General features: G+C 48.0%; 1 protein-coding gene across 1 annotated transcript in view; it reads right to left on the bottom strand.

Moving 5' to 3' along the window:
- Window positions 1-1,979: 1,979 nt before the first annotated feature.
- Window positions 1,980-27,391, bottom strand: part of LOC121555503 (E3 ubiquitin-protein ligase RNF19A) — a 47,415-nt gene continuing 22,003 nt past the window's right edge. Inside the window, exons 3-10 of the mRNA XM_045213175.1 lie at window positions 23,333-23,541; window positions 23,093-23,237; window positions 20,340-20,502; window positions 13,600-13,714; window positions 13,181-13,342; window positions 8,838-9,051; window positions 5,872-6,012; window positions 1,980-4,532 (exon numbers count right to left, since the gene is read on the bottom strand). Coding sequence (XP_045069110.1) covers window positions 3,749-4,532; window positions 5,872-6,012; window positions 8,838-9,051; window positions 13,181-13,342; window positions 13,600-13,714; window positions 20,340-20,502; window positions 23,093-23,237; window positions 23,333-23,541 — 1,933 coding nt within the window. The 3' untranslated portion in view covers window positions 1,980-3,748. The remainder of the gene's footprint in view (window positions 4,533-5,871; window positions 6,013-8,837; window positions 9,052-13,180; window positions 13,343-13,599; window positions 13,715-20,339; window positions 20,503-23,092; window positions 23,238-23,332; window positions 23,542-27,391) is intronic.

Here is a 27,391-nt window from a genome sequence, read left to right as displayed (position 1 = left end):
TAGCCTTGATCCTAACGAAACTGTTCCGCTTTACGTGTTCAAAGATACTGAATTGTTTCGTTTAACATGTACTAAGACTTCAAAGAAGAGGTTTTCCCTCTCTGAAGAGGTCTTCTCTTGTCTTATTCCTGTTGATGAAACCATAGCCTTTCTTAGACATTGAACCACTTCACTGTACCCAAGACAAACTCTTTGTTAGAGTGAAGTGAAAGGGAACGTTACAGCTGTAAATCCTGCTTTAAAATAAACACTAAGCTGTGCGTGAATGTTTCTCTTTAATATGATCATGGACCGCTTGGACGAAGGGTTGAGGCACCCTCCTGTGTGTCTTAAATGGTGCACTATAAAGGGAACACTACAGTCCTCATCAAGGGTCCTCAGGAGTGAGGAGGGTTCGACCACAGTAGCCTGAGTGCTGTTCTGTCTTTGGTCGGCTAGGTGGTTACCAGGTTGGTAGGCTAGGTGGTTACCAGGTTGGTAGGCTAGGTGGTTACCAGGTTGGTCGGCTAGGTGGTTACCAGGTTGGTCGGCTAGGTGGTTACCAGGTTGGTAGGCTAGGTGGTTACCAGGTTGGTCGGCTAGGTGGTTACCAGGTTGGTAGGCTAGGTGGTTACCAGGTTGGTCGGCTAGGTGGTTACCAGGTTGGTCGGCTAGGTGGTTACCAGGTTGGTCGGCTAGGTGGTTACCAGGTTGGTAGGCTAGGTGGTTACCAGGTTGGTAGGCTAGGTGGTTACCAGGTTGGTAGGCTAGGTGGTTACCAGGTTGGTAGGCTAGGTGGTTACCAGGTTGGTAGGCTAGGTGGTTACCAGGTTGGTAGGCTAGGTGGTTACCAGGTTGGTAGGCTAGGTGGTTACCAGGTTGGTAGGCTAGGTGGTTACCAGGTTGGTAGGCTAGGTGGTTACCAGGTTGGTAGGCTAGGTGGTTACCAGGTTGGTAGGCTAGGTGGTTACCAGGTTGGTAGGCTAGGTGGTTACCAGGTTGGTAGGCTAGGTGGTTACCAGGTTGGTAGGCTAGGTGGTTACCAGGTTGGTAGGCTAGGTGGTTACCAGGTTGGTGTGTCCACTAGCGTCTCTTCACTAGGATGGTTAGCATCTGCAGCGACATCAACCACAACACTAGCGTCTCTTCACTAGGATGGTTAGCATCTGCAGCGACACCAACCACAACACTAGCGTCTCCTCTAGGATGGTTAGCATCTGCAGCGACACCAACCACAACACTTACAGACATTATGCTTTTTTCTAAATTTCTTAGGCTTCATCCCAAATGGCACCCTATTCCCTATATAGTGCACTACTTTAGACCAGAGCACCCTATTCCCTATATAGTGCACTACTTTAGACCAGAGCACCCTATTCCCTATATAGGGCACTATGTTTTAACCAGGTCCCAAAGTAGTGCACTTCACAGGGAACCATTTGGGACACGCATTTATCTTTTGAAGACACCGGATGAGGTGCAAACAGAAGCAAGCATTTTTTTCCAAAAGGCACCATGAGTCAACATAGGTACAAAAAAAATCAGCATTTGTATCGTTTCAATGGAGAGGTGTTTGAAACAACCTGAATACATGAATCACCGTTAGCCTTTCTCCCAGAGCGGTTTGTGCCGTCTTGCCCACTCCAATTGGTGACAATGACATACCAGTTGAAAAGACAGCACGGATCATGAACTCAGGCTTAATCACCGTAGCCTTTTAATTGAACGTGATTCTACTTTTATAACAGAATGAAGAGTCCACCTCCTATTGTTCCCTTCCACCAAACATGACCCGTTTTCATCCTGTAATATGTACTCATTTTGGAAGTCCAATACTGACAGTTCAAATCTGTGTTGTTTAAGAGGACAATAAAAAGGGTTCAGTTGGTCGACGACGACTCCTCTCTGCCCACCTCAGACCTCCCCTAAAACAGGCCTCAACATGGAAAATAAAATACTAAACTATAGAACAAAAAGAAGAATCAACATCTTCACAAAAGTAATAATCATTTTTTATAGAATCGTCATGGAAAAAAGAAAAAAGAATTATCGACTGGTCCCTCTTAGGTCAGTTAGATATTTTCATTGACAGGTTTATATTATAACAGAAGCTTGACAGGTTTATATTATAACAGAAGCTTGACAGGTTTATATTATAACTGAAGCTAGACAGGTTTATATTATAACTGAAGCTAGACAGGTTTATATTATATAACTGAAGCTAGACAATCCTTTACACTGTGGTGTGATGCCACTGACTGACTGAGGAGGATGGTTCACCCCAGAAACAGATAGCATTACTGCGTCTCTAATGGAACCCTATTCCCTATCTAGTGCCTCCACACGGTGAATAGGGAGCCATTTGAGACCCAGCCAGGGTTTGTTTTGGGTCTGATCCATAGAAGCCTCCTGGATGGACAGTCTCCTGGACCTCTGGAGACTCGTGAAGATCCGTTTCTGTCCCCCAACTGGAGGTTTGTATAGATCACTGCTACATAATCATCCCACTGATAAACCTGCCATACACTTCCTTCTCTGTCCTCATACATTTAACTGGAACTTTCCATGGGCCTTGGTCCATCGAATGTTACCACCGACAAAAAACCCTCTGGATCAAGACCTCCCATTCAGACTGCCAAGAAAGGACAGCTTTCAACCTCCCTATAACCTCACTATCCCGTCTACCTTATTCATCCACCCGTATCACTATCCCGTCTACCTTATTCATCCACCCGTATCACTATCCCGTCTACCTTATTCATCCACCCGTATCACTATCCCGTCTACCTTATTCATCCACCCGTATCACTATCCCGTCTACCTTATTCATCCACCCGTATCACTATCCCGTCTACCTTATTCATCCACCCGTATCACTATCCCGTCTACCTTATTCATCCACCCGTATCACTATCCCATCTACCTTATTCATCCACCCGTATCACTATCCCGTCTACCTTATTCATCCACCCGTATCACTATCCCGTCTACCTTATTCATCCACCCGTATCACTATCCCGTCTACCTTATTCATCCACCCGTATCACTATCCCGTCTACCTTATTCATCCACCCGTATCACTATCCCGTCTACCTTATTCATCCACCCGTATCACTATCCCGTCTACCTTATTCATCCACCCGTATCACTATCCTGTCTACCTTATTCATCCACCCGTATCACTATCCCGTCTACCTTATTCATCCACCCGTATCACTATCCCGTCTACCTTATTCATCCACCCGTATCACTATCCCGTCTACCTTATTCATCCACCCGTATCACTATCCTGTCTACCTTATTCATCCACCCGTATCACTATCCCGTCTACCTTATTCATCCACCCGTATCACTATCCCGTCTACCTTATTCATCCACCCGTATCACTATCCTGTCTACCTTATTCATCCACCCGTATCACTATCCCGTCTACCTTATTCATCCACCCGTATCACTATCCTGTTATCTTCCATATTAGCCAACATTGATAAAACACAATCATTAGACCCAAACAGACAAACAGCAGACAGACACCTCCTCTCCTCTGCTGTCCTTTCTCTTCTTTAAAGCGAGCTGGAACCACTCAGACAGACGTGGCTTTGAGGTTAGCTGTGAAGAAAGCTAGCATAAACATTAGGGCAGTCTGTAGTAGTATCCCTGGAGTCAGCCAGCCAGCCAGCCAGCCAGCCAGCCAGCCAGCCAGCCAGCCAGCCAGTCAGCCAGTCAGCCAGTCAGCCAGCCAGCCAGCCAGTCAGCCAGTCAGGATAGTTTATATCGCAGTCTGAATGCAGCCACTCCTCACAGGGCTGGAAGGCTGCTGGGGGACGACACCTCCGTCCAACATGTTGTTATTGGTCTCCTTCAGGACCTCCTGCTCTTCCTCCTCCACCGCCAGGGAGTCCAGCTCCTCCTGCGTCGTCCTCATCAGCCCTAAGCTCTCCTCCGCGATGTAGAGCAGCGTACCTCCTCCTAACCCTGACCCTCCTATTGGGTAGACGGGGGCCGAGGAGGAAGGGGATGCAGCGGGACAGTTCTCCAGACGGTCGTTCTCCACCTCCGGCAAGGGGGTGACGGTGACCAGGTCTGTCCCCAGGGAGGTGAGGGGGCGCTGGGGGTGGAGGTCGATGCAGCAGGGGGTGAGAGGTGGAGGTCTGGAGGTCTCAGGATCAGAGCAGCTGAACTCAGAGAGGTGGCTGCAGTGGGAGTCTGCTACGGAGGGCAGGGAGCCGCTGAGGGAGGGAGAGTCGAACTCTGAGGAGTTGGTGCTGCGCTGCTCCAGGAGCTGAGCATCGATGTCCTCGCGGGTCTCCTGGATCTTCGTTCCTCCGCTGGTCTTCTTACTCCTCAGCTTGCCCTTGCTCTTCTTACCCCCCGAGGAGGAGGGGTCCTTCGCCCATTTGGAGGAGCAGGACCGAGACTCATGGGGGCAGCCGGAGGGACACACCCCCACCCCTCGCCCCTCGCCGCTGGCGTCGTCCAGGCTGCTGCTGTTGCTATGGTGATGGAGCTTCTTCTCCTGCTTCCCCTCCATGTCCACCTCCAGACTGTTCTCTCTGTAACCATAACAACAAGACATGTTAACACCACCCCAGACTGTTCTCTGTAACCATAACAACAAGACATGTTAACACCCCCTCCAGACTGTTCTCTGTAACCATAACAACAAGACATGTTAACACCCCCTCCAGACTGTTCTCTGTAACCATAACAACAAGACATGATAACACCACCTCCAGACTGTTCTCTGTAACCATGACAACAAGACATGTTAACACCCCCTCCAGACTGTTCTCTGTAACCATAACAACAAGACATGTTAACACCCCCTCCAGACTGTTCTCCCTGTAACCATAACAACAAGACATGTTAACACCCCCTCCAGACTGTTCTCTCTGTAACCATAACAACAAGACACGATAACACCACCTCCAGACTGTTCTCTGTAACCATGACAACAAGACATGTTAACACCCCCTCCAGACTGTTCTCTGTAACCATAACAACAAGACATGATAACACCACCCAGACTGTTCTCTGTAACCATAACAACAAGACATGTTAACACCCCCTCCAGACTGTTCTCTGTAACCATAACAACAAGACATGATAACACCACCCAGACTGTTCTCTGTAACCATGACAACAAGACATGTTAACACCCCCTCCAGACTGTTCTCTGTAACCATAACAACAAGACATGTTAACACCCCCTCCAGACTGTTCTCTGTAACCATAACAACAAGACATGATAACACCACCTCCAGACTGTTCTCTGTAACCATGACAACAAGACATGTTAACACCCCCTCCAGACTGTTCTCTGTAACCATAACAACAAGACATGTTAACACCCCCTCCAGACTGTTCTCCCTGTAACCATAACAACAAGACATGTTAACACCCCCTCCAGACTGTTCTCTCTGTAACCATAACAACAAGACACGATAACACCACCTCCAGACTGTTCTCTGTAACCATGACAACAAGACATGTTAACACCCCCTCCAGACTGTTCTCTGTAACCATAACAAGACATGTTAACACCCTCTCCTGACTGTTCTCTCTGTAACCATAACAACAAGACATGATAACACCACCCCAGACTGTTCTCTGTAACCATAACAACAAGACATGTTAACACCCCCTCCAGACTGTTCTCTGTAACCATAACAACAAGACATGATAACACCACCTCCAGACTGTTCTCTGTAACCATGACAACAAGACATGTTAACACCCCCTCCAGACTGTTCTCTCTAACCATGACAACAAGACATGCTAACAGGTTATTATTGGTGATGATAATAGGGACCGGAGTATTTGGTGGCCATTTCAAATGACCACGCAAAACCCTCTAGTGGTGAAGACGACAACAACTGGACCAGTGCTGACCTGTCCAGAGGCACGTAGTGGAGAATGGATCCAGCCATTGCTTTGGTGCTAGTGTTGTCACTGATTGTCCCCAAGCTGACGTTGGCTGACTCCCCACTTAGACTACCCTGCTCCTTCTGAACGTCAGCCTGCACCTCCAACCTGGGTAGAGGAGGAAGATTATAGACAGATATTACATTTACATTTTAGTCATTTAGCAGACGCTCTTATCCAGAGCGACTTACAGTTAGTGAGTGCATACATTTTCATACTTTTTTCATACTGGCCCCCCGTGGGAAACGAACCCACAACCCTAGCGCTGCAAGCGCCATGCTCTACCAACTGAGCTACATGGTATAGAGATATACAGTGTTGTGAGGAGGAAGAATATAGACAGAGATATACAGTTTTGTGAGGAGGAATGGCATGGCGTTGCAAAATGGAGTGATAGCCTTCCTTCTTCAAGATCCCTTTTACCCTGTACAAATCTCCCACTTTACCACCACCAAAGCACCCCCAGACCATCACATTGCCTCCACCATGCTTGACAGATGGCATCAAGCACTCCTCCAGCATCTTTTCATTTGGTCTGCGTCTCACAAATATTTTCTTTGTGATCCGAACACCTCAAACTTCGATTCGTCTGTCCATAACACTTTTTTCCAATCTTCCTCTGTCCAGTGTCTGTGTTCTGTTGCCCATCTTAATCTTTTCTTTTTATTGGCCAGTCTGAGATATTACTTTTTCTTTGCAACTCTGCCTAGAAGGTCAGCATCCCGGAGTCGCCTCTTCACTGTTGACGTTGAGACTGGTGTTTTGCGGGTACTATTTAATGAAGCTGCCAGTTGAGGACCTGTGAGGCATCTGTTTCTCAAACTAGACACGAATGTATTTGTCCTCTTGCTCAGTTGTGCACCGGGTCCTCCCACTCTTTCTATTCTGGTTAGAGCCAGTTTGCGCTGTTCTGTGAAGGGAGTAGTACACAGCGTTGTACGAGATCTTCAGTTTCTTGGCAATTTCTCGCATGGAATAGCCTTCATTTCTCAGAACAAGAATAGACTGACGAGCTTCTTTGTTTCTGGCCATTTTGAGCCTGTAATCGAACCCACAATTGCTGACGCTCCAGATACTCAACTAGTCTCAAGAAGGCCAGTTTTATTGCAAATTTGCAATGCAAATAGTCCGGGTAGCCATTTGATTAGCTGTTCAGGAGTCTTATGGCTTGGGGGTAGAAGCTGTTAAGAAGCCTTTTGGACCTAGACCTGGCGCTCCGGTACCGCTTGCCGTGCGGTAGCAGAGAGAACAGTATGAAGGGTGGCTATTTGAAGAATCTCAAATATTTTTTATTTTTTATTTGTTTTAACACTTTTTTGGTTACTACATGATTCCATGTGTGTTATTTCATAGTTTTGATGTCTTCACTATTATTCTACAATGTAGAAAATAGTAAAAATAAAGAAAAACCATAGAATGAGTAGGTGTGTCCAAACTTTTGACTGGCACTTAAATCTTCAAACCCTTTGCTATGAAACTTGAAATTGAGCTCAGTTGCATCCTGTTTCCATTGATCATCCTTGAGATGTTTGTACAACTTGATTGGAGTCCACCTGTTGTAAATTCATTTGATTGAACATGATTTGTCTATATAAAGTCCCACAGTTGACAGTGCATGTCAGAGCAAAAACCAAGCCATGAGGACGAAGGAATTGTCCGTAGAGCTCCGAGACAGGATTGTGTCGAGGCACAGATCTGGGGAAGGGTACCAAAAAAATGTCATTCATAAATGGAAAAGTCTGGAACCACCAAGACTCTTCCTAGAGAAGGGCCTTGGTCAGGGAGGTGACCAAGAACCCGATAGTCACTCTGACAGAGCTCCAGAGTTCCTCTGTGGAGATGGGAGAACCTTCCAGAAGGACAATCATCTCTGCAGCACTCCACCAATCAGGCCTTTATGGTAGAGCGGCCAGACGGAAGCCACTCCTCAGTAAAAGGCACATGACAGCCCGCTTGGAGTTTGCCAAAATAAACCTAAAGGACTCAGACCATGAGAAACAAGATTATCTGTTCTGATGAAACCAAGATTGAACTCTTTGGCCTGAATGCCAAACGTCACGTCTGGAGGAAACCTGGCACCATCTATACGGTGAAGCATGGGGTGAAGCATGGGGCATCATGCTGTGGGGATGTTTTTCAGCGGCAGGGACTGGAGACTAGTCAGGATTGAGGGAAAGCTGAACGGAGCAAAGTAAAGAGAGATCCTTGATGAAAACCTGCTCCAGAGCGCTCAAGACCTCAGACTGGGGTTAAGGGTCACCTTCCAACAGGACAACGACCCTAAGCACACAGCCAAGACAACGCAGGAGTGGCTTCGGGACAAGTCTCTGAATGTCCTTGAGTGGCCCAGCCAGAGCCCGGACTTGAACCCGATTGAACATCTCTGGAGAGACCTGAAAATAGCTGTGCAGCGACGCTCCCCATCCAACCTGACAGAGCTTGAGAGGATCTGCAGAGAAGAATGGGAGAAACTCCCCAAATACAGGTGTGCCAAGCTTGTAGTGTCATACCCAAGAAGACTAGAGACTGTAATCGCTGCCAAAGGTGCTTCAACAAAGTACTGAGTAAAGGGTCTGAATACTTATGTAAATGTTATATCCCTTTTTTTTTTCTTTATACATTTGCAAACATTTCTAAAAACCTGTTTTTGCTTTGTCATTATGTGGTATTGTGTGTAGATTGATGAGGGTAAAAAACAATTTAATCCAATTTAGAATAAAGCTGTAACCTAAAAAAATGTGGAAAAAGTCAAGGGGTCTGAATACTTTCTGAATGCACTGTATACCTAAAGGACCATAACGTCCTATCGAATCAAAGAAACAATTCTAAAGAACCCTAAATGATTCTAAACAGTAAGTTAAAGTGACGACCGACCGGCAGGCAGGCAGGCAGGCAGGCAGGCAGGCAGACAGACAGACAGACAGACACCCTACCTGTTATAGCAGTTGACCATGGCGCTGCCAGACAGAGAGCCGGTGATGCTGGCCCCAGCCAGCGCCATGGTGGAGGCGTTCTCACTCAGGTTGTCCCTCATGGCGCCCATCCGGTCCATGTGGCTCCCGCTGGCACTCAGACTGCCAGTCATACCTCCCACGCTGCCCTCTCCGATGCTGGGGTTGTGTCTGGTCTCTGCCACTGATGTGGTGTCTGAGGAGAATAACAGAATACATGTCATTTAAGATACTTTAGTACCTGAGGAACAGAACAGAGAACAGGACCTGAAGAACACAGAACAGGACCTGAGGAACACAGAACACAGAACATGAGTGGTGGAGGAGGTGGAGGAGAGTGGTGGCGGAGGAGGAGGAGAGTGGTGGTGGTGGAGGAGGAGGAGAGTGGTGGTGGAGGAGGAGGAGAGTGGTGGCGGAGGAGGAGGAGGAGAGTGGTGGTGGAGGAGGAGGAGAGTGGTGGCGGAGGAGGAGGAGAGTGGTGGCGGAGGAGGAGGAGAGTGGTGGTGGTGGAGGAGGAGGAGAGTGGTGGTGGTGGAGGAGGAGGAGGAGAGTGGTGGTGGAGGAGGAGGAGGAGAGTGGTGGTGGTGGAGGAGGAGGAGGAGAGTGGTGGTGGAGGAGGAGGAGAGTGGTGGTGGAGGAGGAGGAGTGGTGGTGGAGGAGGAGGAGGAGAGTGGTGGTGGAGGAGGAGGAGAGTGGTGGCGGAGGAGGAGGAGAGTGGTGGTGGTGGAGGAGGAGGAGAGTGGTGGTGGTGGAGGAGGAGGAGGAGAGTGGTGGTGGAGGAGGAGGAGGAGAGTGGTGGTGGTGGAGGAGGAGAGTGGTGGTGGAGGAGGTGGAGGAGAGTGGTGGTGGAGGAGGTGGAGGAGAGTGGTGGTGGAGGAGGTGGAGGAGAGTGGTGGTGGAGGAGGAGGAGGAGAGTGGTGGTGGTGGAGGAGGAGGAGAGTGGTGGTGGAGGAGGAGGAGGAGAGTGGTGGTGGAGGAGGAGGAGGAGAGTGGTGGTGGAGGAGGAGGAGGAGAGTGGTGGTGGAGGAGGTGGAGGAGAGTGGTGGTGGAGGAGGTGGAGGAGAGTGGTGGTGGAGGAGGTGGAGGAGAGTGGTGGTGGAGGAGGTGGAGGAGAGTGGTGGTGGAGGAGGTGGAGGAGAGTGGTGGTGGAGGATGAGGAGAGTGGTGGTGGAGGATGAGGAGAGTGGTGGTGGAGGAGGTGGAGGAGAGTGGTGGTGGAGGAGGTGGAGGAGAGTGGTGGTGGTGGAGGAGGAGGAGGAGAGTGGTGGTGGAGGAGGAGGAGAGTGGTGGCGGAGGAGGTGGAGGAGAGTGGTGGTGGAGGAGGAGGAGAGTGGTGGTGGAGGAGGTGGAGGAGAGTGGTGGTGGTGGAGGAGGAGGAGGAGAGTGGTGGTGGAGGAGGAGGAGAGTGGTGGCGGAGGAGGAGGAGAGTGGTGGTGGTGGAGGAGGAGGAGAGTGGTGGTGGTGGAGGAGGAGGAGGAGAGTGGTGGTGGAGGAGGAGGAGGAGAGTGGTGGTGGTGGAGGAGGAGAGTGGTGGTGGAGGAGGTGGAGGAGAGTGGTGGTGGAGGAGGTGGAGGAGAGTGGTGGTGGAGGAGGTGGAGGAGAGTGGTGGTGGAGGAGGAGGAGGAGAGTGGTGGTGGTGGAGGAGGTGGAGGAGAGTGGTGGTGGAGGAGGAGGAGGAGAGTGGTGGTGGTGGAGGAGGAGGAGAGTGGTGGTGGAGGAGGAGGAGGAGAGTGGTGGTGGAGGAGGAGGAGAGTGGTGGTGGAGGAGGAGGAGGAGAGTGGTGGAGGAGGTGGAGGAGAGTGGTGGTGGAGGAGGAGGAGAGTGGTGGTGGAGGAGGTGGAGGAGAGTGGTGGTGGAGGAGGTGGAGGAGAGTGGTGGTGGAGGATGAGGAGAGTGGTGGTGGAGGATGAGGAGAGTGGTGGTGGAGGAGGTGGAGGAGAGTGGTGGTGGAGGAGGTGGAGGAGAGTGGTGGTGGAGGAGGAGGAGAGTGGTGGTGGAGGAGGTGGAGAGTGGTGGTGGAGGAGGAGGAGGAGAGTGGTGGTGGAGGAGGAGGAGAGTGGTGGTGGTGGAGGAGGAGGAGAGTGGTGGTGGAGGAGGAGGAGAGTGGTGGTGGTGGAGGAGGAGGAGAGTGGTGGTGGAGGAGGAGGAGGAGAGTGGTGGGGAGGAGGAGGAGGAGAGTGGTGGAGGAGGTGGAGGAGAGTGGTGGTGGAGGAGGAGGAGAGTGGTGGTGGAGGAGGTGGAGGAGAGTGGTGGTAGAGGAGGTGGAGGAGAGTGGTGGTGGAGGAGGAGGAGAGTGGTGGTGGAGGAGGAGGAGAGTGGTGGTGGAGGAGGAGGAGAGTGGTGGTGGAGGAGGAGGAGAGTGGTGGTGGAGGAGGAGGAGAGTGGTGGTGGAGGAGGAGGAGGAGGTGGTGGTGGAGGAGGAGGAGGAGAGTGGTGGTGGAGGAGGAGGAGGAGAGTGGTGGTGGAGGAGGAGGAGGAGGAGGAGAGTGGTGGTGGAGGAGGAGGAGAGTGGTGGTGGAGGAGGTGGAGGAGAGTGGTGGTAGAGGAGGTGGAGGAGAGTGGTGGTGGAGGAGGAGGAGAGTGGTGGTGGAGGAGGAGGAGAGTGGTGGTGGAGGAGGAGGAGAGTGGTGGTGGAGGAGGAGGAGAGTGGTGGTGGAGGAGGAGGAGGAGAGTGGTGGTGGAGGAGGAGGAGAGTGGTGGTGGAGGAGGAGGAGAGTGGTGGTGGAGGAGGAGGAGAGTGGTGGTGGAGATGAGTGGAGGTGGAGGAGAGTGGAGGAGAGTGGAGGAGAGTGGAGGAGAGTGGAGGAGAGTGGAGGAGGAGGAGGAGAGTGGAGGAGGAGGAGGAGAGTGGTGGTGGAGGAGAGTGGAGGAGGAGGAGAGTGGAGGTGAGTGGAGGAGAGTGGAGGAGAGTGGAGGTGGAGGAGAGTGGAGGAGAGTGGAGGCGGAGGAGAGTGGTGGTGGTGGAGGAGAGTGGTGGTGGAGGTGGAGGAGAGTGGAGGTGGAGGAGAGTGGTGGTGGAGGAAAGTGGTGGTGGAGGTGGTGGTGGAGGAGAGTGGTGGTGGAGGAGAGTGGAGGTGGAGGAAAGTGGAGGTGGAGGAGAGTGGAGGTGGAGGAGAGTGGAGGTGGAGGAGAGTGGAGGTGGAGGAGAGTGGTGGAGGAGGAGGAGAGTGGAGGTGGAGGAGAGTGGAGGTGGAGGAGAGTGGAGGTGGAGGAGAGTGGTGGAGGAGGAGGAGGAGAGTGGAGGTGGAGGAGAGTGGAGGTGGAGGAAAGTGGAGGTGGAGGAGAGTGGAGGTGGAGGAGAGTGGTGGAGGAGGAGGAGAGTGGAGGTGGAGGTGGAGGAGAGTGGTGGTGGAGGAGGAGGAGGAGAGTGGAGGTGGAGGAGAGTGGTGGTGGAGGTGGAGGAGAGTGGTGGTGGAGGTGGAGGAGAGTGGTGGTGGAGGAGAGTGGAGGTGGAGGTGGAGGAGGAAGAGAGTGGTGGAGATGAGTGGTGGAGGAGATTGTGTAAAATGACAAATAGAACAGTCCCATGGTGTTGGCAGAAATGCAGAGAGAGAGACAGAGACAGAGACAGAGACAGAGACAGAGACAGAGACAGAGAGAGAGAGAGAGACAGAGACAGAGACAGAGACAGAGACAGAGACAGAGACAGAGACAGAGACAGAGACAGAGAGAGAGAGAGAGAGAGAGAGAGAGAGAGAGAGAGAGAGAGAGAGAGAGACAGAGACAGAGACAGAGACAGAGACAGAGAGAGAGAGAGAGAGAGAGAGAGAGAGAGACAGAGACAGAGACAGAGACAGAGACAGAGAGAGAGAGAGAGAGAGAGAGAGAGAGAGAGAGAGAGAGAGGAGTCGACACAAGCCAATCAGTCAGCTGTTAGCCTAGACACAGGGGAAGAGTAAGGCAGGTGTGTGTGAGTCAGTGGGCCAGATGGAGTCAACCCAGCTCAACAACAGACAGGACAGTCAGGAGATGACGAGGTTGCCTGGTGCCAGATGGAGTCAACCCAGCTCAACAACAGACAGGACAGTCAGGAGATGACGAGGTTGCCTGGTGCCAGATGGAGTCAACCCAGCTCAACAACAGACAGGACAGTCAGGAGATGACGAGGTTGCCTGGTGCCAGATGGAGTCAACCCAGCTCAACAACAGACAGGACAGTCAGGAGATGACGAGGTTGCCTGGTGCCAGATCTGTTTGTGCCGTTTTGCCAGACATGACAAAGAGCATACAGTACATGACCAGTTGGCTCTACAGCACAAACAGATGTGTCACCAGGCTAGTGCAGAGGTTTCAGACAGAGGAGTGTTGATGATGATGATGACTCACCGGTTGCAGCCGCCACACTCCCAACGGTCATCTCATTCTCATCATCAAACTCGATGCGGACCCCTTTCCCGTTACCGGCGGAGACGCCACACCCCCCGCTGCGACACAGAGAGATGGGCACCACCCCGTAGACGTACGCCAGCATGATGGGCACGCCGATGCCTGGAGACAGACACACAATCAGAAAAACCACAGAAGAAGATGCTGCTATAGTAACTGCTAATGGTGGATCTGAATGAAGTATTAAATAAATTGGACAAAGCATTTCTAAAACAGTCATTGTGACAAGAACATCATAGAACTTCCCCCTGGGGGTGACAGAGGATATGGAAGATGGCTTGTCTTGTTGTAACTAACTCACTAATCAACTACCCAACTAACCTCTAGATATGATAAGTGAACTAGGGGGAGGGACTTACCAACAGTAACTGCCGCTACCACGGGGGAGACAATGACAGACAAGGTCACGCCGCCCGCTATCACCAAGTTCCTCTTGTGTTTGGACATGTCCTTTCCTTCATAGCGATTGTGAATCTGAGAGAAGAGGGGGGAGGAAGAGGAGGAGGAAGGAAGAGGAGGAGAGGGAAGAGTAAGAGGAAGAGGAGAGGGAGGGAGGGAGGGAGAGGAGGGAGGGAGGGAGGGAGAGGAGAGGAGAGGGGAGGGAGGGAGGGAGGGAGAGGAGAGGAGAGGAGAGGAGAGGGAGGGAGGGAGGGAGGGAGGGAGGGAGGGAGGGAGGGAGGGAGGGAGGGAGGGAGGGAAGAGGAGAGGGATGTTAGTAACAGAGATGTCACAGACTTTAACACAGGGAGATTACAGACTTTAACACAGGGAGATTACAGACTTTAACACAGGGAGATTACAGACTTTAACACAGGGAGATTACAGACTTTAACACAGGGAGATTACAGACTTTAACACAGGGAGATTACAGACTTTAACACAGGAGATTACAGACTTTAACACAGGAGATTACAGACTTTAACACAGGGAGATTACAGACTTTAACACAGGGAGATTACAGACTTGAACACAGGGAGATTACAGACTTTAACACAGGGAGATTACAGACTTGAACACAGGGAGATTACAGACTTTAACACAGGGAGATTACAGACTTTAACACAGGGAGATTACAGACTTTAACACAGGGAGATTACAGACTTTAACACAGGGAGATTACAGACTTTAACACAGGGAGATTACAGACTTTAACACAGGGAGATTACAGACTTTAACACAGGGAGATTACAGACTTTAACACAGGGAGATTACAGACTTTAACACAGGGAGATTACAGACTTTAACACAGGGAGATTACAGACTTTAACACAGGGAGATTACAGACTTTAACACAGGGAGATTACAGACTTTAACACAGGGAGATTACAGACTTTAACACAGGGAGATTACAGACTTTAACACAGGGAGATTACAGACTTTAACACAGGGAGATTACAGACTGCTGTAGCCCCCAGATACACAAACCAAACTCCAAGCCTCATTAAGGATGACCCTGATTTTACTGAACAACTAAGTTCCTACTTCCAAGTAACGGCTAGGAACTAGTGCTCAAACAGCTGAAGTTAGACAGTGGATGGTAATTCTATCTAATCATATGTTGCCAACATGTCATGCATCCATGTTGGTTGCAGGGTTTTGTTAGCTGGTAAATGCAGTTTTTTCGCTGATAAATACAATTGTTGCCGGCCAAACTGTCAGAAAAAGAAACCCAATGCAAAATAAGGCTTTTTATTCATTGATGAAATAGCAGTGATGTGCTCCAACTTCAAAGTGAAATATTCTTCATATGATAAATCCTCAAGCTGCTGGACATTATTGTTGGGTGAGAATATGATATTAAATCCTCAAGCTGCTGGACATTAGTGTTGTGTTTCTATTTTTACTCACGTTAAAGAGGGGAGGACTTCATAAAAGACTTCAGCTAAGTGTTCCCCGACTGGGTAAGATTGTGTTGATTATCCGTTTCCAGTGTGCCCTCCGAGAGGGGATTCTTTCTCCAAAACAGAGTAAAGACTGCCTCCAGATCACGCCTTCATGAGGACAACGTAGCGAGGCTGATGAGCAGTTTTGACTTCCCAACAGAAGGCAAGATCAACATACACTACCGGTCAAAAGATCAACATACACTACCGGTCAAAAGATCAACATACACTACCGGTCAAAAGATCAACACACACTACCGGTCAAAAGATCAACATACACTACCGGTCAAAAGATCAACATACACTACCGGTCAAAAGATCAACATACACTACCGGTCAAAAGATCAACATACACTACCGGTCAAATGTTTTAGAACACATTCCAGGGTTTTTCTTTAGTCTACATTGTAGAATAATAGTGAAGACATCAAAACTATGAAATAACACATATGGAATCATGTAGTAACCAAAAAAGTGTTAAACAAATCAAAAAATATATTTTATATTTGAGATTCTTCAAATAGCCACCCTTTGCCTTGATGACAGATTTGCACACTCTTGGCATTCTCTCAACCAGCTTCACCTGGAATGCTTTTCCAACAGTCTTGAAGGAGTTCCCACATATGCTGAGCACTTGTTGGCTGCTTTTCCTTCACTCTGTGGTCCGATTCATCCCAAACCATCTCAATTTGATTGAGGTCGGGGGATTGTGGAGGCCAGGTCATCTGATGCAGCACTCCATAATTCTACTTCTTTGTAAAATAGCCTTACACAGCCTGGAGGTGTGTATTGTGTCATTGTCCTGTTGAAAAACAAATGATAGTCCCACTAAGCCAGAACCAGATGGGATGGCGTATCGCTGCAGAATGCTGTGGTAGCCATGCTGGTTAAGAGTGCCTTGAATTCTAAATAAATCATTGACAGTGTCACCAGCATAGCACCATCACACCTCCTCCTCCATGCTTCACGGTGGGAACCACACATGCAGAGATCTTCCGTTCACCTACTCTGCGTCTCACAAAGACACAGCGGTTGGAACCAAAAATCTCCAATTTGGACACCAGTTTAATGTCCATTGCTTGTGTTTCTTGGCCCAAGCAAGTCTCTTCTTATTATTGGTGTCCTTTAGTAGTGGTTTCTTTGCAGCAATTCGACCATGAAGGCCTGATTCACACAGTCTCCTCTGAACAGTTGATGTTGAGATGTGTCTGTTACTTGAACTCTGAAGCATTTATTTGGGCTGCAATTTCTGAGGCTGGTAACTCTAATGAACTTATACTCCACAGCAGAGGTAACTCTGGGTCTTCCATTCCTGTGGCGGTCCTCATTAGAGCCAGTTTCATCATAGCGCTTGATGGTTTTTGCGACTGCACTTGAAGAAACTTTCAAAGTTCTTGAAATGTTCCGTATTGACTGGCCTTGATGTCTTAAAGTAATGATGGACTGTCGTTTCTCTTTGCTTATTTTCAAACGGATTCAACCACAAAGACCAGGGAGATTTTCCAATGCTTTGCAAAGGGCACCTATTGGTAGATGGGTAAAATAAATAAAAAGGCTGCCATTGAATATCCCTTTGAGCATAGTGAAGTTATTACACATTGGATGGTGTATCAATACACCCAGTCACTACAAAGATACAGGCGTCCTTCCTAACTCAGTTGCCGGAGAGGAAGGAAACGAATCAGGGATTTCACCATGAGGCCAATGGTGACTTTAAAACAGTTACAGAGTTTAATGGCTGTGATAGGAGAAAACTGAGGATGGATCAACAACATTGTAGTTACTCCACAATACGAACCTAAATGACAGAGTGAAAAGAAGGAAGCCCGTACAGAATACAAATATTCAAAAACATGCATCCTGTTTGCAACAAGGCACTAAAGTAATACTGCAAGAAATGTGGCAAAGCAATTCACTTTTTGTCCTGAGTTCAAAAAGCGTTATGTTTGAGGCAAATCCAATACAACGCATCACTGAGTACCACTCTCCATATTTTCAAGCATGGTGGTGGCTGCATCACGTTATGAGTATGCTTGTAATTGTAATTGTTAAGGACTGGGGAGTTTTTCAGGATAAAAAAGAAACGGAATGGAGCTGAGCACAGGCAAAATCCTAAAGGAAAACCTGGTTCAGTCTACTTTCCACCAGACACTGGGAGATGAATTCACCTTTCAGCAGGACAATAACCTAAAACACAACGCCAAATCTACACTGGAGTTGCTGACCAAGACGACATTGAGTGTTCCTGCGTGGCCTAGTTACAGTTTTGACTTAAAATCGGTTTGAAAATGGCTGTCTAGTAATGATCAACAACCAACTTGACAGAGCTTGAAGAATTTTAAAATAGGGAGGAAGACGTGCAAATACAATCCAGGGGCCTCATTCATCAACCAGCACACATCTGGGGGATCATTTCCACGCAAAGTTTGATATTTCTCAATATGAGAGTAACTTTATATAGCCATGACCATGCATCTGCACAGAGTAGCGGAATCAGGGAACTGCTTGTCAAGCATAGAACGGGGGAAATATGTTAGACATTTCTGAAATTGTGAGAGTAATTGAATAATTGTTCTATTTCATTGGATTTCCCTTGTGAGTTCATGCAGCCTACAGTCTCTTGACAGAATTTGACCACATCAGTTGTTAAAATAATAATCCATAGAAAGTACTTTGTTAAATTAAGAGGTAAATACTATAAAAGACCGAGATGGTGGGAAATCCAATGAGAGATGGCTGATCTTGCTCGGTTGGAAAATTTGGCACACGCTGCATTTCGCAGAGAGCACGTTTTTAGAGACAGGTGTTTTTTTTTTTTTGCAGAACGATATCATTAGATATCGTTTCCCAAAAACCAATCTTATAGGCTCTTTGCGAGGATTTGAGACCTACTTTAAAAAAGGCAAACGCATGCCATTCCGGTGCACATCCAAGTGCTATCAACCCTCGGGTTTTCGGCAACGAGCACTTTTCAACGGGAGCTTGCCGACTGGCATCTCACAGCCCTCGATGAGCCAATGTTTTGGATGCAATCATCAGTAAAACAAACTAACATACAATTTCCATAAACCATCGCACAACAGGTTGAAGTCAAGAGGGGTTTCTTTGCCATGTCATCAATGGGTTCCCAAACATAAACGGAGCAACAGACGGCACCCACATCACCATAAAAGCACCATCCCAAAACAAGTTCAACTATGTGAACAGAAAAGGCTCTTAATGTGCAGGTGATAGGTTGTCTGATGATCAAAACACTGCTGCATGTTGTGACCAGGTGGCGACCAGGTGGCGACCAGGTCACGACTCGGGCGACCAGGTGGCGACCAGGTCACGACTCGGGCGACCAGTTGGCAACCAGGTCACGACTCGGGCGACCAGGTCACGACTCGTTCATTCTGCAGAACATCATGTTGTCCTACAGGGGGAGCTGTTGAGGATGGATGGCTTATTGGTGAGTTGTCTACTCATTTGAAGTATATTTCTCATTGTTAAAGCAACTTGAATTGTCCTAATGGTCCTCTCTCTGTAGCTTTGGTTTTATTTTTACTGGTCAAACCACAACTGAGCGAGACAAATAAAATATTTTGGTTTCTGACACTAGCACCTTTATTTCAGTTTATTTTTTTAAAATAAAGAAGTCTTTGCTTTTTTTGTATTTAATGGTATGGTAATGGTAATCCCAACGGGATTTAAAGGGTGATTTTGACCATATATAGTTAATTAGGGGCGTTTCGAAATGCAAATAGCCAAGGTCGTGCATGAGCACTGAGAACAACTGGTATTTCAATGGTTATCTCCTCCCGGTGTGTGTATGGTTATCTCCTCCCGGTGTGTGTATGGTTATCTCCTCCCGGTGTGTGTATGGTTATCTCCCCCCGGTGTGTGTATGGTTATCTCCCCCCGGTGTGTGTATGGTTATCTCCTCCCGGTGTGTGTATGGTTCTCTCCTCCCGGTGTGTGTATGGTTATCTCCCCCCGGTGTGTGTATGGTTCTCTCCTCCCGGTGTGTGTATGGTTCTCTCCTCCCGGTGTGTGTATGGTTCTCTCCTCCCGGTGTGTGTATGGTTCTCTCCTCCCGGTGTGTGTATGGTTATCTCCTCCCGGTGTGTGTATGGTTATCTCCTCCCGGTGTGTGTATGGTTACCTCCTCCCGGTGTGTGTATGGCTATCTCCTCCCGGTGTGTGTATGGTTCTCTCCTCCCGGTGTGTCTATGGTTCTCTCCTCCCGGTGTGTCTATGGTTCTCTCCTCCCGGTGTGTGTATGGTTATCTCCTCCCGGTGTGTGTATGGTTATCTCCTCCCGGTGTGTGTATGGTTATCTCCTCCCGGTGTGTGTATGGTTATCTCCTCCCGGTGTGTGTATGGTTATCTCCTCCCGGTGTGTGTATGGTTATCTCCCTCCCGGTGTGTGTATGGTTATCTCCTCCCGGTGTGTGTATGGTTATCTCCTCCCGGTGTGTGTATGGTTATCTCCTCCCGGTGTGTGTATGGTTATCTCCCCCCGGTGTGTGTATGGTTATCTCCCCCCGGTGTGTGTATGGTTATCTCCCCCCGGTGTGTGTATGGTTATCTCCTCCCGGTGTGTGTATGGTTATCTCCTCCCGGTGTGTGTATGGTTATCTCCTACCGGTGTGTGTATGGTTATCTCCTCCCGGTGTGTGTATGGTTATCTCCTACCGGTGTGTCTATGACGCTCCTAGGACACTTTTTCTATGCATACGGCCATTTTAAATTCCTTTCTTAAGTAGTATTACGCAATATTTATAAATAAGGCCTACAAAGCTCTTATAGACTTACCCAGAAAGATTCACATCTATAAATCACTGCCAAAGGTCATTCTAGAGGAGTAAATACTTATGTATTTTAATTTTCAATATAATTGGCAAAAAAATTCTAAAAACATGTTTTCACGTTGCCATTATGGGGTATTGTGTGTAGATGGATGAGACAAAAACATCTATTTAATCCAGGCTGTAACAACAACAAAAGGTTAAGGGGTGTGAATACTTTCTGAAGGCACTGTATATAATTAATTTATAAGTCCAATAATGTATCTTTAAAGCAGCAGTAGCATTGGCAGCAACAGCAGTGGCTGTATGAAATACCTCCCTGTTTCCCTCTGTTTTCTATGTGCTTCTAGTACAAGCAGATTCATTTAACCGTTTGGAGCTGTGTGTGTCAGTGGTTTCCTGCGTCCTGTGTTAGGGTTACCTCACCTTTCTCCCCACGTAGACAGGGATGCCTATGATCATGGCGGGGATGGCGATGCCAGCGATCAGAGCGATGCCCACCGGAGCGCCCACCAGCGTGCCCAGCTGCCACAGGATCTTCTTCTTCCTGCTCCACGGCTTCTTACCCCAGAAGGTGCAGCCTGATGGGCTGGAGGGGAGAGATTTTGTTACTTCACTTTCACTGTCAGAGCAGATTAGAAAAGCAATGTGTGCAAACCAATCATAACCCCTTACCCTCAATGAAAAAAGCAATGTGTTTTATGTATTTACATTAAAGAGCGACTGCCTTTAAAAAGTAATGAATCCCTTTGTGGCATCGATATGAGACAGAAACAGTCTAGTGTCAAAACTGACTCCAAAATGTAAATCGGATAATTTTGGGTCATAAAGTCGGTCTGGTCTAAAGCTGAGTTTGGAAGATCCCTGCGTCACAATAGGTCAATGAAGGTTGGGTTTTGATTTGACAATGTCCATTTGCCCACTAACATAGGGCGAACAGCTGCTGTGATTGCTCTCTATCCAATAGCAGCCAGTGAGCAGATCTTTGTTTCCAGAAGACAACATGTTGAGAAATACTGCATCAAACACCTTAGTTAGATGTCAAACTACTCAACTAAAACATCCGACAAAAACGTCAACATTTCTTACAGATTTCTTCAGTCATCTTAGATTCATTCTGGGGATTTTGAGGAAGTAAAACGGGTTCAGTGTCATGGGGCCAAACATCATTAACCAAACACCATTAACCAAACACAGAATCGGTCAGGAAACACACCTCCAAGACTGAAATCTGTTTTTTCTAATGAGCAACAGAAAAGCATACGTGCCAATCGTTGTGTTCAGTGGCTCTTTAACATTGGTCATAAAGCAGGAAGCACCAGTGACTCGGTCAATAAGGAAGTGGTCAGATGAAGCAGATGCTAAGCTACAGGACTGTTTTGCTAGCACAGACAGGAATATGTTCAGGGATTCTTCAGATAGCATTGAGGAGTACACCACATCAGTCACTGGCTTCATCAATAAGTGCATCGATGATGTCGTCCCCACAGTGACCGTACGTACATACCCCAACCAGAAGCCATGGATTACAGGCAACATCCGCGCTCAGCTAAAGGGTAGAGCTGCCGCTTTCAAGGAGCGGGACTCTAACCCGGACGCTTATAAGAAATCCCGCTATGCCCTCCGATGAACCATCAAACAGGCAAAGAGTCAATACAGGACTAAGATGGAATCCTACTACACCGGCTCCGACGCTCGTCGGATGTGGCAGGGTTTCAAAACTATTACAGACTACAAAGGGAAGCACAGCCGCGAGCTGCCCAGTGACACGAGCCTACCAGACGAGCTAAACCACTTCTATGCTCGCTTCGAGGCAAGCAACACTGAAGCACGCATGAGAGCATCAGCTGTTCTGGATGACTATGTGATCACGCTCTCTGTAGCCGATGTGAGTAAGACTTTTCAGCAAGTCAACATTCACAAGTCCGCAGGGCCAGACGGATTACCAGGACGTGTACTCCGAGCATGTGCTGACCAACTGGCAAGTGTCTTCACTGACATTTTCAACATGTCCCTGACTGAGTCTGTAATACCAACATGTTTCAAGCAGACCACCATAGTCCCTGTGCCCAAGAACACTAAGATAACCTGCCTAAATGACTACCGACCCATAGCACTCACGTCTGTAGCCATGAAGTGCTTTGAAAGGCTGGTTATGGCTCACATCAACACCATTATCCCAGAAACCCTAGACCCACTCCAATTTGCATACCGCCCCAACAGATCCACAGATGATGCAATCTCTATTGCACTCCACACTGCCCTTTCCCACCTGGACAAGAGGAACACCTACGTGAGAATGCTATTCATTGACTACAGCTCAGCATTCAACACCATAGTGCCCTCTAAGCTCATCACTAAGCTAAGGATCCTGGGACTAAACACCTCCCTCTGCAACTGGATCCTGGACTTCCTGACGGGCCGCCCCCAGGTGGTAAGGGTAGGTAACAACACATCTGCCACGCTGATCATCCAGGACCTCTATACCAGGCGGTGTCAGAGGAAGGCACTAAAAATTGTCAAAGACTCCAGCCACCCTAGTCATAGACTGATCTCTCTGCTACCGCATGGCAAGCGGTACCGGAGCGCCAAGTCTAGGTCCAAAAGGCTTCTTAACAGCTTCTACCTCCAAGCCATAAGACTCCTGAACAGCTAATCATGGCTACCCGGACTATTTGCACTGCCCCCCCCACCCCATCCTTTTACGCTGCTGCTACTCTGTTAATGATTTATGCATGGTCACTTTAACTCTACCCACATGTACATATTACCTCAACTAGCCGGTGCCCCCGCACATTGACTCTGTACCGGTACCCCCTGTATATAGCCTCGCTACTGTTATTTTACTGCTGCTCTTTAATTATTTTTTACTTAAAACTGCATTGTTGGTTAAGGGCTTGTAAGTAAGCATTTCACTTTAAGGTCTACACCTGTTGTATTCGGCGCATGTGACAAATAACATTTGATTTGATTTGATTTATCAAACGCTCTGATCCAGAGTGACTTACAGTCAACTAAGGTAGGTAAGACAACCACATATCACAGTCAACTAAGGTAGGTAAGACAACCACAGTCACTACAGTCATTACAAGTAAAACGTTCCTCAATCAGTAGAAGTAAAACAAGACAGTGTTAGTTAAAGAAAGACAAGAAGAACAGTAAGGGGTTTGTTTTCTCACCTCAGGTAGTGCAGGTCAGAGATCTCCTTCATGCAGAGCCAGCAGAACTCACAGCCGCACACAGCACAGGTCATGTGGTTACAGCTACCGTCGTTCATCTTGATGATGTAAGCAGCACAGCGCGGACACGGCTTGATGTCATCAGCTGGTGACGGTGAGAGAGAAGGAACGGACAGATCAGATTCATCCTCCTCTGTGTGAACTGATGAACAGATGGAGCCGTGAGTGACTGAGTGTTACCTGCAGCGCCACTCTCCTGGCTGTAGTTGAGAGACGAGGAGCGGAAGGTGCGCAGCCTCAGGCTCTGGGCTCTCTGCTGCCGGGCGGCGTCACACGTCTGGTTGGGGTGCCACAGCTGCTTACAGTGGTAGCAGAACTCTGTGCCGCACCCCTCACGCCCACACGTGATCTTAGGACAGCTGGCACAGCCAAAGGCAATGACTGCATACCTGGGGAAAGGTGAACAAAAAACAAAAATGGCTGCCGTTAGTCCCCGTTGGAAGCAGTACTACAGAAGGACACCAGGGGGCAATGGACAAAATGGAAGCTCTATGGAAGCACAAGTAGAGGAAGAAATCCCCCTGAATGGTCAGACATGCTCATCACACCCACAGCCAATAACACGTCAAGCCCTACACACTTGTGGAGATCTGAGCGGTTTAGATAGGTGTGGAACCAGAAAGCTACTAGAGATCTGAGCGGTTTAGATAGGTGTGGAACCAGAAAGCTACTAGAGATCTGAGCGGTTTAGATAGGTGTGGAACCAGAAAGCTACTAGAGATCTGAGCGGTTTAGATAGGTGTGGAACCAGAAAGCTACTAGAGATCTGAGCGGTTTAGATAGGTGTGGAACCAGAAAGCTACTAGAGATCTGAGCGGTTTAGATAGGTGTGGAACCAGAAAGCTACTAGAGATCTGAGCGGTTTAGATAGGTGTGGAACCAGAAAGCTACTAGAGATCTGAGCGGTTTAGATAGGTGTGGAACCAGAAAGCTACTAGAGATCTGAGCGGTTTGGATAGGTGTGGAACCAGAAAGCTACTAGAGATCTGAGCGGTTTGGATAGGTGTGGAACCAGAAAGCTACTAGAGATCTGAGCGGTTTGGATAGGTGTGGAACCAGAAAGCTACTAGAGATCTGAGCGGTTTGGATAGGTGTGGAACCAGAAAGCTACTAGAGATCTGAGCGGTTTAGATAGGTGTGGAACCAGAAAGCTACTAGAGATCTGAGCGGTTTAGATAGGTGTGGAACCAGAAAGCTACTAGAGATCTGAGCGGTTTAGATAGGTGTGGAACCAGAAAGCTACTAGAGATCTGAGCGGTTTAGATAGGTGTGGAACCAGAAAGCTACTAGAGATCTGAGCGGTTTAGATAGGTGTGGAACCAGAAAGCTACTAGAGATCTGAGCGGTTTAGATAGGTGTGGAACCAGAAAGCTACTAGAGATCTGAGCGGTTTAGATAGGTGTGGAACCAGAAAGCTACTAGAGATCTGAGCGGTTTAGATAGGTGTGGAACCAGAAAGCTACTAGAGATCTGAGCGGTTTAGATAGGTGTGGAACCAGAAAGCTACTAGAGATCTGAGCGGTTTAGATAGGTGTGGAACCAGAAAGCTACTAGAGATCTGAGCGGTTTAGATAGGTGTGGAACCAGAAAGCTACTAGAGATCTGAGCGGTTTAGATAGGTGTGGAACCAGAAAGCTACTAGAGATCTGAGCGGTTTGGATAGGTGTGGAACCAGAAAGCTACTAGAGATCTGAGCGGTTTGGATAGGTGTGGAACCAGAAAGCTACTAGAGATCTGAGCGGTTTGGATAGGTGTGGAACCAGAAAGCTACTAGAGATCTGAGCGGTTTAGATAGGTGTGGAACCAGAAAGCTACTAGAGATCTGAGCGGTTTGGATAGGTGTGGAACCAGAAAGCTACTAGAGATCTGAGCGGTTTGGATAGGTGTGGAACCAGAAAGCTACTAGAGATCTGAGCGGTTTAGATAGGTGTGGAACCAGAAAGCTACTAGAGATCTGAGCGGTTTAGATAGGTGTGGAACCAGAAAGCTACTAGAGATCTGAGCGGTTTAGATAGGTGTGGAACCAGAAAGCTACTAGAGATCTGAGCGGTTTAGATAGGTGTGGAACCAGAAAGCTACTAGAGATCTGAGCGGTTTAGATAGGTGTGGAACCAGAAAGCTACTAGAGATCTGAGCGGTTTAGATAGGTGTGGAACCAGAAAGCTACTAGAGATCTGAGCGGTTTAGATAGGTGTGGAACCAGAAAGCTACTAGAGATCTGAGCCGGTTTAGATAGGTGTGGAACCAGAAAGCTACTAGAGATCTGAGCGGTTTAGATAGGTGTGGAACCAGAAAGCTACTAGAGATCTGAGCGGTTTAGATAGGTGTGGAACCAGAAAGCTACTAGAGATCTGAGCGGTTTAGATAGGTGTGGAACCAGAAAGCTACTAGAGATCTGAGCGGTTTGGATAGGTGTGGAACCAGAAAGCTACTAGAGATCTGAGCGGTTTAGATAGTTGTGGAACCAGAAAGCTACTAGAGATCTGAGCGGTTTAGATAGGTGTGGAACCAGAAAGCTACTAGAGATCTGAGCGGTTTAGATAGGTGTGGAACCAGAAAGCTACTAGAGATCTGAGCGGTTTAGATAGGTGTGGAACCAGAAAGCTACTAGAGATCTGAGCGGTTTAGATAGGTGTGGAACCAGAAAGCTACTAGAGATCTGAGCGGTTTAGATAGGTGTGGAACCAGAAAGCTACTAGAGATCTGAGTGGTTTAGATAGGTGTGGAACCAGAAAGCTACTAGAGATCTGAGCGGTTTAGATAGGTGTGGAACCAGAAAGCTACTAGAGATCTGAGCGGTTTAGATAGGTGTGGAACCAGAAAGCTACTAGAGATCTGAGCGGTTTGGATAGGTGTGGAACCAGAAAGCTACTAGAGATCTGAGCGGTTTAGATAGGTGTGGAACCAGAAAGCTACTAGAGATCTGAGCGGTTTAGATAGGTGTGGAATCAGAAAGCTACTAGAGATCTGAGCGGTTTAGATAGGTGTGGAACCAGAAAGCTACTAGAGATCTGAGCGGTTTAGATAGGTGTGGAACCAGAAAGCTACTGGAGATCTGAGCGGTTTAGATAGGTGTGGAACCAGAAAGCTACTAGAGATCTGAGCGGTTTAGATAGGTGTGGAACCAGAAAGCTACTGTATGTATGTGCAGGCTTTTGTTCTGCCATTTGAGAGACACCCATGATGAGTTCAATACTTAGCAGTTCATCTTCCGTTGCTATTCTGCCAGCACGCCACTTAGGCGTGAATGTCTGAATTTCTGATGAATGTCTGAATTTGCATAGATATGATCATTATTTAAAGGAGGGTTATAACTGGGTCTGAGTAGTGACCATGCCATCCTCCATGCCATCCTCCATGCCATCCTCCATAACATCACCATCACCCACAGATCTGACCGGATCAGCGTTTTATGGCACTGGATGAGAGGGCTCTCGAGTGGTGTGTGTATTGCAGTCACACAGTGATTAGTTACTAAATAGCTCGATTTTCCCTCTCTGCATAATCCATTTAATGTGAACTTTTATGTGCCTTAATAACAAACTTGTATTCCATCCATAAAGACTAATAAATAAATTACGAGCCTAGTTGGTTTAGCAACAGAAAAAGACAGGAACCTTCCCGCTAGCCATGATTAGCTGAGATAATGGATGGGCTGGAAGTTTGGATCGGTCTGCCATGTAGCGTGCTTCTGTCTATAACGTGATCCGTTCAGTATGTGTAGACAGTCCTTTCTACCGCGCCATTTTTGAAAGATATAACGTTAGCCATCGAGAACGACTGAATGGATGTAGACAAAGAAGAGCTCTCCAGTAGGTACCAAAACATTCAAGGGCCATTTTCTCAAAAGTGGGGTTACAAGTTTAAAAACGTTCAAAGCAGAATTACTTTCCCATTGTTCCTCAACTGCAGTGTATGATATATCATTTTCTAGCTCTGAGTCTCTACTTTTATCTAATGTAAAAAACACCATTTCAAATATTGCTACATAAGACCGAATCGAGGCGGTCGGTCACAAATGTCAAAAACCTGATGAATTAATACATTTTATGAATGCTGTAAGTACAAAAATTGATTGCTCACTGGGAAATTGTTTGTGACAGCGACTATGTGAGCTTATTAAAGTATTATTGCAAATATGTCCTGGGATTTCCTGAGCGAGTTTTCATCAATGTGTTTCGTAGATGTCCATTTTCCACTACAAACCTATGCTGGCACTAAGACCGCACTCAGCGAGCT

This window comes from Coregonus clupeaformis, unplaced genomic scaffold (genome assembly GCF_020615455.1).
Source record: "Coregonus clupeaformis isolate EN_2021a unplaced genomic scaffold, ASM2061545v1 scaf0085, whole genome shotgun sequence".
Classification (NCBI taxonomy): Eukaryota; Metazoa; Chordata; class Actinopteri; order Salmoniformes; family Salmonidae; genus Coregonus; species Coregonus clupeaformis.
The sequence above is the reverse complement of the archived record's forward strand: the minus strand, read 5'-3'. Positions and strand labels throughout refer to the sequence as shown.